This window comes from Scaptodrosophila lebanonensis, unplaced genomic scaffold (assembly GCF_003285725.1).
Source record: "Scaptodrosophila lebanonensis strain 11010-0011.00,11010-0021.00 unplaced genomic scaffold, SlebRS2 tig00000159-arrow-arrow-pilon, whole genome shotgun sequence".
NCBI lineage: Eukaryota > Metazoa > Arthropoda > Insecta > Diptera > Drosophilidae > Scaptodrosophila > Scaptodrosophila lebanonensis.
Genome location: NW_022060596.1, coordinates 886,103 through 899,537, shown reverse-complemented (window position 1 = coordinate 899,537; position 13,435 = coordinate 886,103). Strand labels below are relative to the sequence as shown.

The window sequence follows — 13,435 nt, the reverse complement described above, 5'->3', positions numbered from 1 at the left end:
AAGAGAGAAAATGCATATAAAACTAAAAGTCGTCTTTGGATTGTGGCAATTATTATTATATTTTGTCTAATAATGTCTTTAAAAATAAATACGAAGACAAAGCGACAAACAGATAGTCCTTGGATCGTTTGCAAAGTGAAACCAGCTAGCATCAAAACAACAGGGCTCGGAGCTTAAAAGACTCATGTATATTTATCTAGAAACTATAGCGGAGGGTGATCAAAAAATCAGTGTTTTTACAGAAATATTAAAGTCATCCACGAGTTGAATATTAATTAAAAAAAAAAAAAAAAACACTGCGCTTACGCATTAATCAATCGAATTTACGCTTACCATCCCGTCAATTAGCCCAGCGGTTTCTGCTTTGGATTCATGTTCATGCTCTTTGTGTGGTCAGCCATATGGGCATGGATGCAACCTCATCTCATGATGGCGGCACGTTGCATTCGCAGCTATCCACGCCAGCACAAAATACCAGGTGTCAGTCACATCCACATCCCTCCATCACAAATTGGTTGCCCGCAAAATTTACATGCCAAAGCTTGTCACGCACCGAATGATTTGCATGACGAATTCACTCAATGTCGCGTCAGCGCAATTGCTGCAACAAACACACACACCTACATACAAGTATGTACTGCTATATATACAAGAATATGTACTATACATATGTATGTGCGTAGCGATTCAGATGTCGCAAGTGCCATTAGTGGGGCACTCACTCAGCAGCTGCTGAACTGGGCTGAGCAGAGAAACTGCTGCTGCTACTGCTACTGCTGCTGTTGCTGCTCCTGGTTACCATAACGGCATTAAGTTTGAGTTTGCTACCGTGTCGCCTTTTGTCAATTTATCAGCCACAACAGCAACAACAACAGTAATAGCAACAGCAACGCAAACGCCAACGACATCAGCAAAAACAAGAGCAGCAAATTATGCAATGTCGATGCGCGACACAGTCTAAGGGACGGACAGATAGACAGCACTCCAGACCACGTGACGTATGCGTAATATATGATGTTGACATACATACATACTTGTACACGCACATGGGTATTTATATTTTCTGCGAGGGTTATATCTGTTTCAGTATGTGCTATTCCCATAGGAAAAATCTAAAATTTGACTCGTACTCTTTTATATCAAAATATCTTGACTCTAAGCTATTTTATAATTATACGAGTATAGTAGTATTTGCTTAGCTGCATCGGCAAGACAGTTGCTTACAAAAGTTTGCTTTTGGAATAATTAAGAGTTGATTTTGTATGAAAATAATTACGTTTGGTGCATTCAAGTTAACAGTAGTGATAAAAAAAAATCGATTTTAGATTAGATGCGCCCATAGCAGAAGCAAAAAGAGGAAGAAGAAGAGCGAACTTGTTGCTGCAGTTTGTGGGGGTTGTACTGGCGAGAATTTGTTTCGCTAATAACCTTTCTTAGAATTGACCGAATTGGATAAAATTTTTCTGGTTCGAGTCACGCCGCAACCATCAAGTCAGAAGACTGAATGAAATTTCAAAGTATTCGTAAAATTGAATAATGTTCAACCCAGGAAATATCTTAAAGATTTAAATTTAAATAAAAAACGAAAGTTACATATTTATACAAACGATTGTTGTCATTGTTAAAACTAACGGGATCTAGCATGTGTTGTTATGCCGATTTTCGTTTCCGATGTAAAACATCGATGTTCATTTCGGACTTACATCACTAATTAACAGACTTTTGGCTTAACTGCCTCATATCGGCTGTCATTTTTTGTCATTTTCAATGAATATACGGAGTGTTCGTTGCGCCATCTATGAAAATTTTTTTTCAAATTCAGTTGGAATGGCAATGTGTACATATTTTTTTTCAACCGTTTACTGTTTTGATTATGGCTTTTGTCTTTCAGTGCATACATACAATTATGTACATAATTAATTGTTTAATTATAAAAACGTGTAAAACAAGGCGCCTAATTGGTATAACAAATTACTGCTGCTATGCAATTGTACCAGATTAGCAATTAACTATATTATTAAAAGACAAGCCGAAAACAAACAATTTGCAGTCGCGCGAAAGTGCTAACGAAAAGGCGCAGCTAAGCAAATTATATGTACATACATACATACATATGTATGTCGGCGTAGCTTCAAACTGCAACTAAAAATATTGCTGACATATTCGTATCTCCCACAATTGCGGTGGCATACTGAAAACGACTATTTATATTCGCAATAAGATAACTTCACGTGCAGTCCTCGTTAAGATAAAATGTGCGGGGCTCAAATTATTCGATGCATTGCGTTTTCAATGGCGTTAGCAACACGGACACGTAGACAGCATCAAGTGCGATGGCAAAGTAAACGCTTAATGGAAGATGGAGTACAGGTGGATATGGAAGACGGCCGGGACGATGGCGACCGCGCCGGTGACGGTGACGACGACGGCGACAATGACGGTGACATAGTGGGCTTCACAGCCAAGACAAGGACTTTGATGGCGATGGATTTGTCGGCAGCGCAGTGTAAACTTTGTCATGTCAAAGTGATTTTCATTTTCATTCATTTCGGCAGTTTACCGGTGCTCTTATGGTTGGACCATTTGATGCTTGACACACACACACACACACACACACACACACGCGCGCGCACATACATTCACATGCTCACTCGCACTCACACTTTCGCAATCAGTGGCATAACTTATCGAAGAGTAAGAAATAAAATAGAAATAAAAATGAGGGCGCACAAGATTGCAACATCAAATCAATTCCTTCTCGTTTTTTATACCGATTTCCGTTTATAACATTTTGTATCCCCCTCGAATTCCACACTACATTTGTCGCAAAGTCTGCGCCGTTTCCTTTCATTTATCACTCCTGGAAACGTTGAAAGAAAAATTGGAAAAAAATGTTTTAATTCCCATTGAAGTCGGTTTTAGTCGGTAGTGGGTGGCTGACATAATGAAGCCCCCAGCACAAAGCCCACCTTCCGATATTACTTACATACATAAAATACAACTTGTGACAGTTGCCATGTGAAGTGTTCACACAGATATAGGTACATTATAGACAGAGAGAAATGTAGAAACGAGTGTACGAGTATACACGCACACGCATATCGATGTCCCCGGTAACTATGCGGACTAATGAGACATCAGAAAATGTTATTGGTTACATTTCATTTGATGTAATGTGTTAAATTTACATAATTGCTTTTTATGTGTACGAGTCTGTGCAAATAAATTGAGGCATCTGATATCATCAAAATCACACACAGCTGTAAAAAAAAATATAACATGAGCAGGAAGGAATGGTTGGAGTTTGTTACAATTTGGACTAAATTTTGCCTGTTTATCCATAAATACCTAATCGCCTCATTCCATGAAAAGGGGTTTTCATTTCATTTTAATACAATTTTAATTCAATGCTGAGAGCTTTTTTTAATTTGTTGCTTTCACAGCATGTACGACCGGCAAATAATTTGAAGCCAAATGCTGCCTAATTTATCTTTACACATCAGCTATAGGGCTGCCCACAATGTGCGCACGTGCGAACAATTATCCTTCAACTAAACCGACAATTGACTTTCCACTAATCCAGAATATATTCATTGTACTCGTGCATAATTCGCTTGCTAAGTGAAACAAAACATTAGCTTTCATTTAAATATATAAATATTAAATGAATATAATCAAAGTAGCAACAGCCTTTCGCTATGCTGATTTCAATTTCGATTAGTATTATTATATCAGACAAACATGTGAGCAATTTATGTATGTTTGTGCGATGTTTAGGGTGTTTAGTAATTAAAACAGAATGTAATTTCCTGTTCGCATATTCAAAGTTTATGTTGCATTATGTAGTTAGTTTTCAACACAACAATATTTTGTTGGGAAATCACTTTTGTTTAAAAAGCACGGCAGAAGGTCATCTCATTTATTTGTGGTGATTTACTTAGCCAATAACTCCATCCATGGCATGCGTCATGACAAAACAAAGTGCAACATTTTCAAAATTCTCGTTTAATAAAATCAACTGTGAATTTCTATCTACACAGTGTGGCTATTTACGAGTGTGTGTGTGTGTGTTTGTGTGTTTGTGTGTTTTCACACACACATATGGAAGCAATTAAGTTCCAGTCAAAAATGAATTATGATGTAGCAACGTAAATTAAGTTCAGGCCAAGGATAACAAGGTGGTTGGTGCTACCAGCTTCAACCCTTTCTCTATCCAAAAGGGGGGCGAATGGGTCAAAATATTGCTGTAAATTATGCAAAAGGCAAGCGTTTAAGCGCTCGTTAAAATCCCTTATCTAGACTAAAGTAAGTCAGGCCACATGCACGAACATAGAGCTTTGCTATTGGGTTTGAGCTTGAGCTTAGGCCCGGGCCTGGGCCTAGATGCTCCTTGGGTGCTTTGCGGGTCGATTGTCAAAGGCGGCAACAGCTCACATTTTCACATGCCACGTACAAGCATATATGTTGTATAGGAAGGATGCCAGCAACTGCCATGTGACAATAAATTTCATTAAATTTCAAAAAGTACGTGCAATTTACGGCCATAGCTTAAAATGTCTCGTTTCTCCTATGCCTTGCATAAATTGCCATAAAGCGGTCCAGTTAGGGTGGGGGGAAACAACCGAAGGGGTGGGGTTAGCTGACGGTTGGCAGCTGCTGTGATGTTAGCTGGTTATGGTTTATTACATCGTCTCACAGTTCGCTGGCAATTTGCATATTCAAGTGCCATATAATTAGAAACACATCACACATAGGTATTTTTCATGGCATCCAAAGTCAAAGTATGTAGTTCAAAAGCTCAGCCTAAACATTTAATTGGCTAGCTATTGCAGCATTTTACATATATACATACTCTTATATATTATGTGCACATTTGTTTAATTACGCCATCGATTGATATGCATTTTATTGCAACGCACACAAACGATTTAATAAACAAATCGAAATAAATGTAACTTATTTACCAATTTTTATAATTAGCGCATCGAATGCTGCAATACAATAGATTAATAGCAATTACTATAATTAGTCATTGTATTTAATAATCAAAAACCGAATCAGAACGGTCTGAAATAAAACATCACTTTTTGATTGCGAGTCTCTCCTTCTCTTAACAATATCTGTTATATATATAATTGGAAAACCGCACTACCTTTAATTAAAACAAATGTACAAATTCTGCATCATTATTATTATAAAAGGTATTGTCGATATTTAAATTGCTGTTTTACCATTTCAGTAGCCACAAATAATACTTTCAGGCAATTGCTTTAATTTATTAAAGGCTTTGGGTGTGAATTATGTTAAATCTTAAGAGGAAATGGATTATAGATATCCGTTAGAGTAGCTCATTGGCTGGTCAGCTTTATGACTTTAAACGCTACAACTTGTTAAATAGCTTCTTATTCGATATTCCCCTACTTGAACTGCCAAATATGATTATGCCCTCACCATTGTCAATTGTATTTTTAACCGTTTTAAAGTCGCGGATATTGTCTCAGTATACTGTCGTATAAAAGTTAATTTACAAATGAGTTCAATAGTCGTTCGTATAAAAGTTAATTTTTATAAAGATATTTCTTCTTATTCTCATATTATTATTGCTAGGCATATTGTAGTGTCCTTGGCTGACACTGGCTCCAAAAATAGCAATAGTTCTACCTACATAATTGTAAAGGAATGCACAATTATTTGTTTACTTTTTAGCGCATATTAATTTGTGTTAGAATTGTTTGAAGTCGGCTTGTTTTTGGAAAATTGTTATCCTTTAAAAATGAAACTAGATATTGGCTTGCTTCCGTGGCATAGCAAAAATATTTAATTAAAATATATATTAACATCCTCAGTTGAGTTTTATTCCAGCACATAGGGCGGTCCATACTCCCCAAGCAGCAGAAAAGGCGCCTCTTCCCCATAAATGAAAGCACAAGCCGTTGAAACAGTCGCTCTTAGGCTAGGCGGGTCAGTCGAGGCCCCAGAGACGATCAGTTCACGCTCTTGGATATGATTGCTGCCCTTGTCAAAGTGCTCGAAATTGTAATCGTCCGCAGCCACCAGATCTAGATAGAGCTCTCAGTTGGTTAGGCAACATACGAGTATGTTGCGCTGAACACATAGCTTACCATCCGCATCGATGTGGCCGTGCATATTAATGGGTCCCATATTTGAGGCTGTGATCACATGAAAAGGTTCTGAGAGCTCGGCCCTCGCTAGTGCTGCAGAGACTTCGATGGCCAGGCGTGCCTCCTCCACTCGCCGCTCGAACTCCTGCTGGCGGGCAGGATCGTTGCTGCTGTGCATGACCGTGCGATAAATCAGATCGATCAGTTGACTGCTATAGCCGTTGTCGAAGACCTGAGATCTCGGACCCAGCAACTTTTCACGCTGACGTATGGCTTGAATGCCATTGGCATAGAAGTTGACACCTGATGATCATTGTATTATGGCCGACTGAAGCATTGAAATTTTAAACAAATTGGAGCTATTCCTAATCTATCATGTAATGCGATTGCATGTTTAGAACATGAAGAGATAAGTTAGGATCTGTGATCAGCCAAGTTATCGGCTTTTTACCATTATCATGGAATTATAATTGTGCTTAACGTTCATTAACTTTTCTGTTTCTGGCGAGAATATGATCCGCAATGGGGTAAAATCGCGATTAAATGAAATAAATCGAAGCACGCTAAAATAGATTTTAGACTTCTTTTGTAAAGCACCTTAGAAGTTTCCCTTTCAATTTGTGAAAAGAAGAAATTTCTCTATTGCAATCATATTAAGGTCTTTTATAATCCAGCAAAATATTCTGCACAGTACGAAGGGAATGCCGCGATATGTAGCAAGCAACTTACCCGTCTGCGATTGATTTATAGACACGAGACTGTTGGAGCTTGGCTTGAACTTGGCACTGGGAAGGGTATTCTCGGTCAGGCTGTCGTAGAATTGTGTAGCACAGAGCAGCACTGCAGAGGTGTGAATTGAATTTAATAGGTGCATTTTCTCAAGTTGCGACTTACGCCAAACCACAACAGTGGCAACCACAATAACCTTGAACCACACGCTGGACAAAAACGTGAACCGCCTATGCACTAAAATGGAGCGCGGGTGTAGGCATAGGGGGTCCTTGGGTCTGCAGTCACAGCTCTTCGGGGATTTTGGCATCATAAATCAATAACAGAGATCTGCACTCGTTCAAGTTTCTGAACGATATTCAAAGGGGAAAATATGTGAAGCAAAGCCAAAGGTTGCTGTGACCAGACACAAGTTGTGTGTCCAACTGATGGGAGCTTATCAATTCCAGTGATGGCGTAAAGTTTAAAGTGCGCATGGAGAGGCTCAAAAAAAACATTAGCAAAGTTTTACTTATGCAGCAACTGCTCTCTAACCAAGTACAATACATACATACGTACATACATACATAAATAGATACAAGACAAACTTTTCGCCCAGCTTATCCAACAAAGTGCATAACAAAGTTGTTGACTATCCAAGCCAAGACGAACAACTTTTGCAATTGCATGCGACTGACTGCTGTGGTTAAGTGTAGATCCACCCACTCATCTTGGTTCCAGTCGCAGCCAAATACCCTCTTTGCTGGCCGTCAGAAAGGTGACCGGCGAATGCTCTACCGGGCTGGAACTTTCCCCTTCGGCCAACCGCACAGAGTAGTCCTGCAATAGCGTGACCAAAGCTGCTTGGGTCTGTGCCAGCCCGAAACGCATCCCCGGACACATGCGTGGACCCTCGCCAAAGCCGAGAAAACGGCAGCCCAGTGGCGCCTGCGACAGAAAGCGCTCCGGTTGAAATAGTTGCGGTTCCGGGTAAATCATGGGATCACTGTGGAATTGAAAAGATGAACTATTAATTGAGCTCAGAACTCTGCTGATTAGTTAACATGCTGATGAATCGCACTTTTCTATTTCGAAGTGCTTTGAGCATTTTCTTAGGTTCTTGGTTCAACTTGAAAAACCCACGCAGTCGACTGCTGTTTACTTTTAGGCTTTTCCTCCTGGCACCATCTTGTTGAAATGATATCAGAAGACCATCAGTTTTCAACCATCTTGCCTTCATAATGCACATCGAAAATCGTAAAATAAATTGTGACCCCTGCATGATTTTCGCATTTTTGCATTTGCCTTTCATGAAAACAGCTTCAAGTTCTCCATAATAGAATACAACTCGTGTGAAACGAGACATGGACTCCAATAAAAAATATGGGGTTACGTTCGCAGATTTTGACAAATGCATAAAAAGTTTTGCTGTTTAAATTTGAACTGGTTTAAAAAAAGTCTAAACATTTTCAAATTTAACAAAACCTTACTTCAAGGTTGAATATTTATCATTAACAGATTAATCTTATTATAAATGGAAAATATTTGTAAGTGTAAGAAATGGTTGAAGCAGGTTAATATAAAATTTAAGAACCATTTGGTCCCATTGGCATATAATCTAAAAGCCATTTTCTTGCTGAATCCTTTTTTTTAAAAAAAATAAAGGGCTTTGCGATTGTAAATAACCGCTGGTCATAATTATCATTTCCAATATCCATTCACTGCTGCCTTCTTAAGCTCTTTTAGAGATGAAATAAACAATTCAAGGCATGATTACATCGATGCAACCGAAACCCTAATCGCCTCAAATACTCGTATTAGTATGTTTTGAACGAACAAACTTGTATCTAAGCACTCATATTTAGTTAGTATTTATTGCATATTGCAACAAAAAATGTGAGTTCAAGTAATACCCTTCCTTTTTTAATGGTTCTCAACGTCTATTGTGTAAGAACGAGGTTTCCAGCGCGTTCAAAGAGAAAAGCTATCAAAGGTTTAATCGTGCTAGACCGAATTCGTATTAAAGGGGTCGTGTTAGGTGTACTTACTGGTGTATAGCCTGTACGGGTATGACGAATACCATGCCTACTGGAATATGCACTTCCTGGGTATCTCTATTAGCTTCTGTGTATTCGGCCTCCGGACCCGCAACCTCCTGAAAAAAGCTGCGACCTTCCGGATTCTGTGACGGCAGCACGAACGGCTTTGTGCATCTCTTCTGCAGCGTGGACATGGCCGGATGTAGGCGCAGTGTTTCGTACAGCGTCGCCTCCGCATACGCCAGGGAGGTAAGTGCCTCGGGCCTATGTAATTGACCATCATTTTTAGCCGACAAGGCATCAATGTCTGCCTGCAGACGCTGCTGTGCCGGCTCATGGCGCGCCAGCTCGTAAAGTGCAAAGGCCAAGAGGGAGGCGGACGTTTCGTAGCCTTCCAGCAGCAGAGTACTGCAATGGCCAATTATTGTTTTCACATCCACTGGCAAGTTGGCCCGTTGTCGTGCATCCACCAGTGATTGAATAAAGCTGGCATTGCCATCGATTTGGCGGCCGATGCAGCTCTGCAGCAACTGTTTCACAATCCTGCTCAACCAATGTTGCAAGTTGAGCGGCATGTACCTAGAGAATGAACGACGGTTGAATGAGTAGAAAACAAATGCAATTGCAGTATCTCTGCTTCTCCTCAAGCAGGCTACTCAGCTGATAGAAAATGAAAAGTAGGAGACTTTCATTTTGAAGAATGAACAATGAACGTTTTTTTTTTTTTTTGCGAATGAAAAACAATGCAATGGTCTTTATAGGGAAATCGAGAGCTACTCACCGATACCCCAGGATTCGACCTATGGTGGGTGAATGCAACAGTGCTATGGTCTCCAGCAGACTCAGGGGGTTTGGTTGAAATAGCGGTCCAAGCAGCGAGAACCACTCCCCCTCCATTTCACCATTCTGTCTGGGCTCAAAGCATTTGGCATCCAAACCAAAGACCACCGAGGCCACCACCTGAAGCGTGTACCGTGTGGCAAGGTCCTTGGCCTCAAAGCGCTCACCTGGCAAATACTGCTCCACATAGTCCCGCAACTGTGCACAAGCAGCGCCAATGTGTGGCAACGTCTGGCGTAACCGGCGCGGCGTGAAGAGTGGCATGAGCTCGCTCCGCATCTTCCTCCAATGCTCCCCACTGGCTATAAACGGATTATGGCTCACAATGGCATCCCGCTTGGCGTCCACGCACACCGCATTGTCAGCACAGTGCGAAAAGTGGCCGATGAGCAGCTCGCGCAGCATCTCCTGATCTCTGACCAGGATGGCGGGCTCATTGAAGAGACGATAAATGCCCACGTAGCGCCAAGTACGCCAAGACCTGAGACACACACAAATGAAATAATTGAATGAAAGGTTCTTTCCCTCGGTTTACAACTGTTTATTTTTTTAAATACAAAACGAGACCGTTTTATTCTCTGTACTACTCAAGAGTTTTACTTTTATTTTATTGCCACAATAATAATTTTTGAGAGCCTCGTTCTTCTCTAATATGATGTTGTTGACACTGAGGTAATATAGTACATATATCCAGTCCTTATGTCGAATTGTTAAGGACGAATGTTCTGAAGGGATTGCCTTAAAAAAAAAGCAGCTCTGGGGAAAGAGATTATGCTTTCGTCTGTATTCTTTCGGTTCATAGTCAAAGCTGAATTCCAATATAAGAATACCTCTTATTTGTATGATGATTTCGCGTCACAAAGCACATTTAAAATCTTCGCGAATATACTAGTACCTCAAAGAAGACGAAATGAACTCACTTGTAAAGCTGTACGTAGATATCGCCATATGACTGACGGCCTCGCACAAAATCCGACAGGCTGCCACATAGTAGCCAACCGGGTCTGGGACCGCTTACACTACGACGTCGCCAGTAGCTATAGTGGCGCCCTATGCCAGCTCCAATCAGCGCAATAGCAACGCTCACGAGAAACAGCAGCAATGCAGTCATTACCAGTGCTCGTTTCACTGACTTCTCCCGGCCAAGTTAAACGACTTATAGCCTACAGCCAACTGAAGTCCATTACTCGGCATCTCGTCCATTACAAGCACTCAGCAGTCACGCAATCAGCTGCACGCGCTTCCAATCATATAATCATTTTAGCATTACCGTTCATATTGGTACTAGTATTGGAGCATCTTCTCTACCGATTTTCAAATATCACGAAAATCATTTACGTTGAATGACACGGAGATCGTAAACGATCCGAAACTACTTTTTAATTGCCAATGGACATGGATTTCGATATGAATGTTTGCCAATATCTATAAGAAATGACCTAAGATTTCAATAAATTTAGAAAATCTTACCGCTTGGAATACAAAAATTGTTGAGCAAAGAGCTTGAATTCAATCAGTGCTGACAAGTTGAAACTACCCCTGCGATAAATATACATAATTGTAAAGAATAATAAAAATGTTTGATGCTAACACTTAAATTAATAATATGAAAATAACCTAATAATAAGCTTGATGTCATTAAAATTGTAATAATTGTAATAATAAATAAATAAATGCAGGAGGGTTGCATATTAGAGTGTCGTTGTCCGAACATGGATCTACGGCATCTAGGTTTGGGGATTGGTCCAACCCTAGGCGCGTCCAGCTGCTCTAGAATGAAATCTTACCTTACATGAGCGTTCAATCAGCCATCTAAAGAGAAGATGATCTTATAGATGAAGCTGTTAATATCGCTTCAAACTTTTCATACTCAACATTACATTATTGGGGCCTGGCATAGCTCGACGATCTAACAGACATCCCACGAATCACGGAGCCTACCATCATCGCATAAAAGCATAATTTCAACATTTCTTGCAGCTTAAAAATAAAAATGGTCTCTTATCTAAAAAATCTCAAACTGTATAAAAAACAATTGAAAAAAAAAACATTACATTATAAATTATGGCCACAAGAATAGGAGAGACTGTGAGAACTACTTGTATTTAATTTGAATAATTTAATACTTTTCAATCAAAGTCAAAGATAGTCTTTGAGATTAGGAGAACTTTTTAGTCATTTTTAATTTGGTTTCTGCGTAGAAAACGGGAAAAGCAGATTAGAGTATGTACATGGGTTAGATTAGACTAGATAAGGTAAGGTTTAGATAAAATTAAATTTATCTAGGTTGATCTATATTAGGTCCATTTATTGAGATATAATATTTTTTTGCCAATCTCTAGTTTCAGAATACTATTTATTACAAGTGTTTTTAGTCGATTTTTATCATTATGCGAAGCAATTTTATGTGATTTAAAATTCATCATCATTATTCAATCAAGTTTAAGTGATTGTTGCTTTTTTGTGATTTATGATTTAGACATGTAAGCAAATACTCACACTCTCTCGTATTTCCACTCTCCCTTTTTAAATGGCAGCGGACAGCTTTGGACACGGAGGGAGCAAACGCAAGTTGCTGACTTCCTGTGATGGCCGACGTCATTTGTATTGCATACGAAGCGCCTCATTTAAATCGCTACGTCAGACCCCCAATGGGGGCGGGGATTGCTGTGTGCGAGCCCCAAACTCATCGCAGCCCCCACAACGATTCCTACGCCAACAGCATCAACAACAGTCTCTCTATATGACGGACAGTGAACGGCGCAAATCGCTTTCGACTCCCAGTCTACGCATCAACGCGGATGCTGCTCTACGCAGGTGAGTCTGAGATCATGGAGAACCTCAATTAAGTGCTTTGAGTGCTCATCCCCTCTTCTCGCCAACCCCCATCTCTCTGACAGATCCAATGAGACCAAGAGCTTGGAGAGCAAGAAGCGTGTGGTGAAAATGCTGTTTGTGCTCGTGCTGGAATTCTTCATCTGCTGGACCCCACTATACGTAATCAATACGATGACCATGTTCATTGGACCCGCTGTCTATGAGTATGTGGACTATACGGCCATTAGTTTTCTCCAGCTTTTGGCCTACTCCTCCAGTTGCTGCAATCCGATTACCTATTGCTTCATGAATGCAAGCTTTAGGCGCGCCTTTGTGGACACATTTAAGGGTATGCGACTGAGCGATGGCGGTCGGTTTTGTCGGCGACGTTCCAAGAACGAAACGAACCTATCGGTGGCTGGCAATTCGATTGCCCTCGCCAATTCGGTCATGTCAAGCCATACGATCTTGGAGAGTCCGCGTCTATGAGGGCGCCAGCGCTCGCGTGACAAACGTGCGAGTCGTCGCAACGAAATGGAATCCGAGTCCCTGTAAATGGTACTGTGCAGCAATTAAATGAATTACGAACATGCCGATTTGCCACAATATTTTGTGATGCTCTTAACGATTTTAATTACAATTGTTACAATTTTTTACGTCTAGTCTATCATACGACTCAGCTTTTAGACATCTCGTCGAGCTTCTGTGTCATTCGTACACCTCACCTCTTTGGCTTTTGGTACCATTTCATAAATCCGAGCAATGAAATGAATTTAAATAAACATAAATAAGCACTTTAAAGAGTTTAATCATTTTCAAGCAAACACGCAATTCGTGGCATTTCGGCATGCAAGGCTACGGTGTTGTGCAGTGCGGTCGGACTGGAGCTGATGTGCTTGGCGTGGCTAT

The 13,435-nt window shown here is 40.3% G+C and overlaps 2 protein-coding genes across 2 annotated transcripts in view; one reads left to right on the top strand and one right to left on the bottom strand.

The window, feature by feature from the left end:
- The window catches only part of LOC115629574 (cholecystokinin receptor type A), a 57,232-nt gene extending 44,119 nt beyond the window's left edge, over window positions 1–13,113 (top strand). Inside the window, exons 4-5 of the mRNA XM_030526065.1 lie at window positions 12,247–12,526; window positions 12,610–13,113. Coding sequence (XP_030381925.1) covers window positions 12,247–12,526; window positions 12,610–13,015 — 686 coding nt within the window. The 3' untranslated portion in view covers window positions 13,016–13,113. The remainder of the gene's footprint in view (window positions 1–12,246; window positions 12,527–12,609) is intronic.
- LOC115629622 (probable cytochrome P450 308a1) lies at window positions 7,492–10,820 on the bottom strand. The gene is made up of 4 exons (XM_030526120.1): window positions 10,630–10,820; window positions 9,651–10,190; window positions 8,879–9,448; window positions 7,492–7,836 (listed from the first exon to the last, which is right to left on the bottom strand). The coding sequence occupies exons 1-4, from the start codon at window positions 10,818–10,820 to the stop codon at window positions 7,557–7,559; spliced, it is 1,581 nt and encodes a 526-aa protein (XP_030381980.1). The 3' UTR covers window positions 7,492–7,556.
- Window positions 13,114–13,435: the final 322 nt, after the last annotated feature.

What these genes read in the sequence shown, in the direction of transcription:
- LOC115629622 (XM_030526120.1), bottom strand. Translation starts at nt 10,820, where the DNA reads ATGACTGCATTGCTGCTGTTTCTCGTGAGCGTTGCTATTGCGCTGATT. An exon ending in ATCTACGTACAGCTTTACAA is followed by an intron (nt 10,191 to 10,629) that starts GTGAGTTCATTT and finishes TGTGTGTCTCAG; the next exon opens with GTCTTGGCGTACTTGGCGCT. An exon ending in CCCGTACAGGCTATACACCA is followed by an intron (nt 7,837 to 8,878) that starts GTAAGTACACCT and finishes TCAATTCCACAG; the next exon opens with TGATCCCATGATTTACCCGG.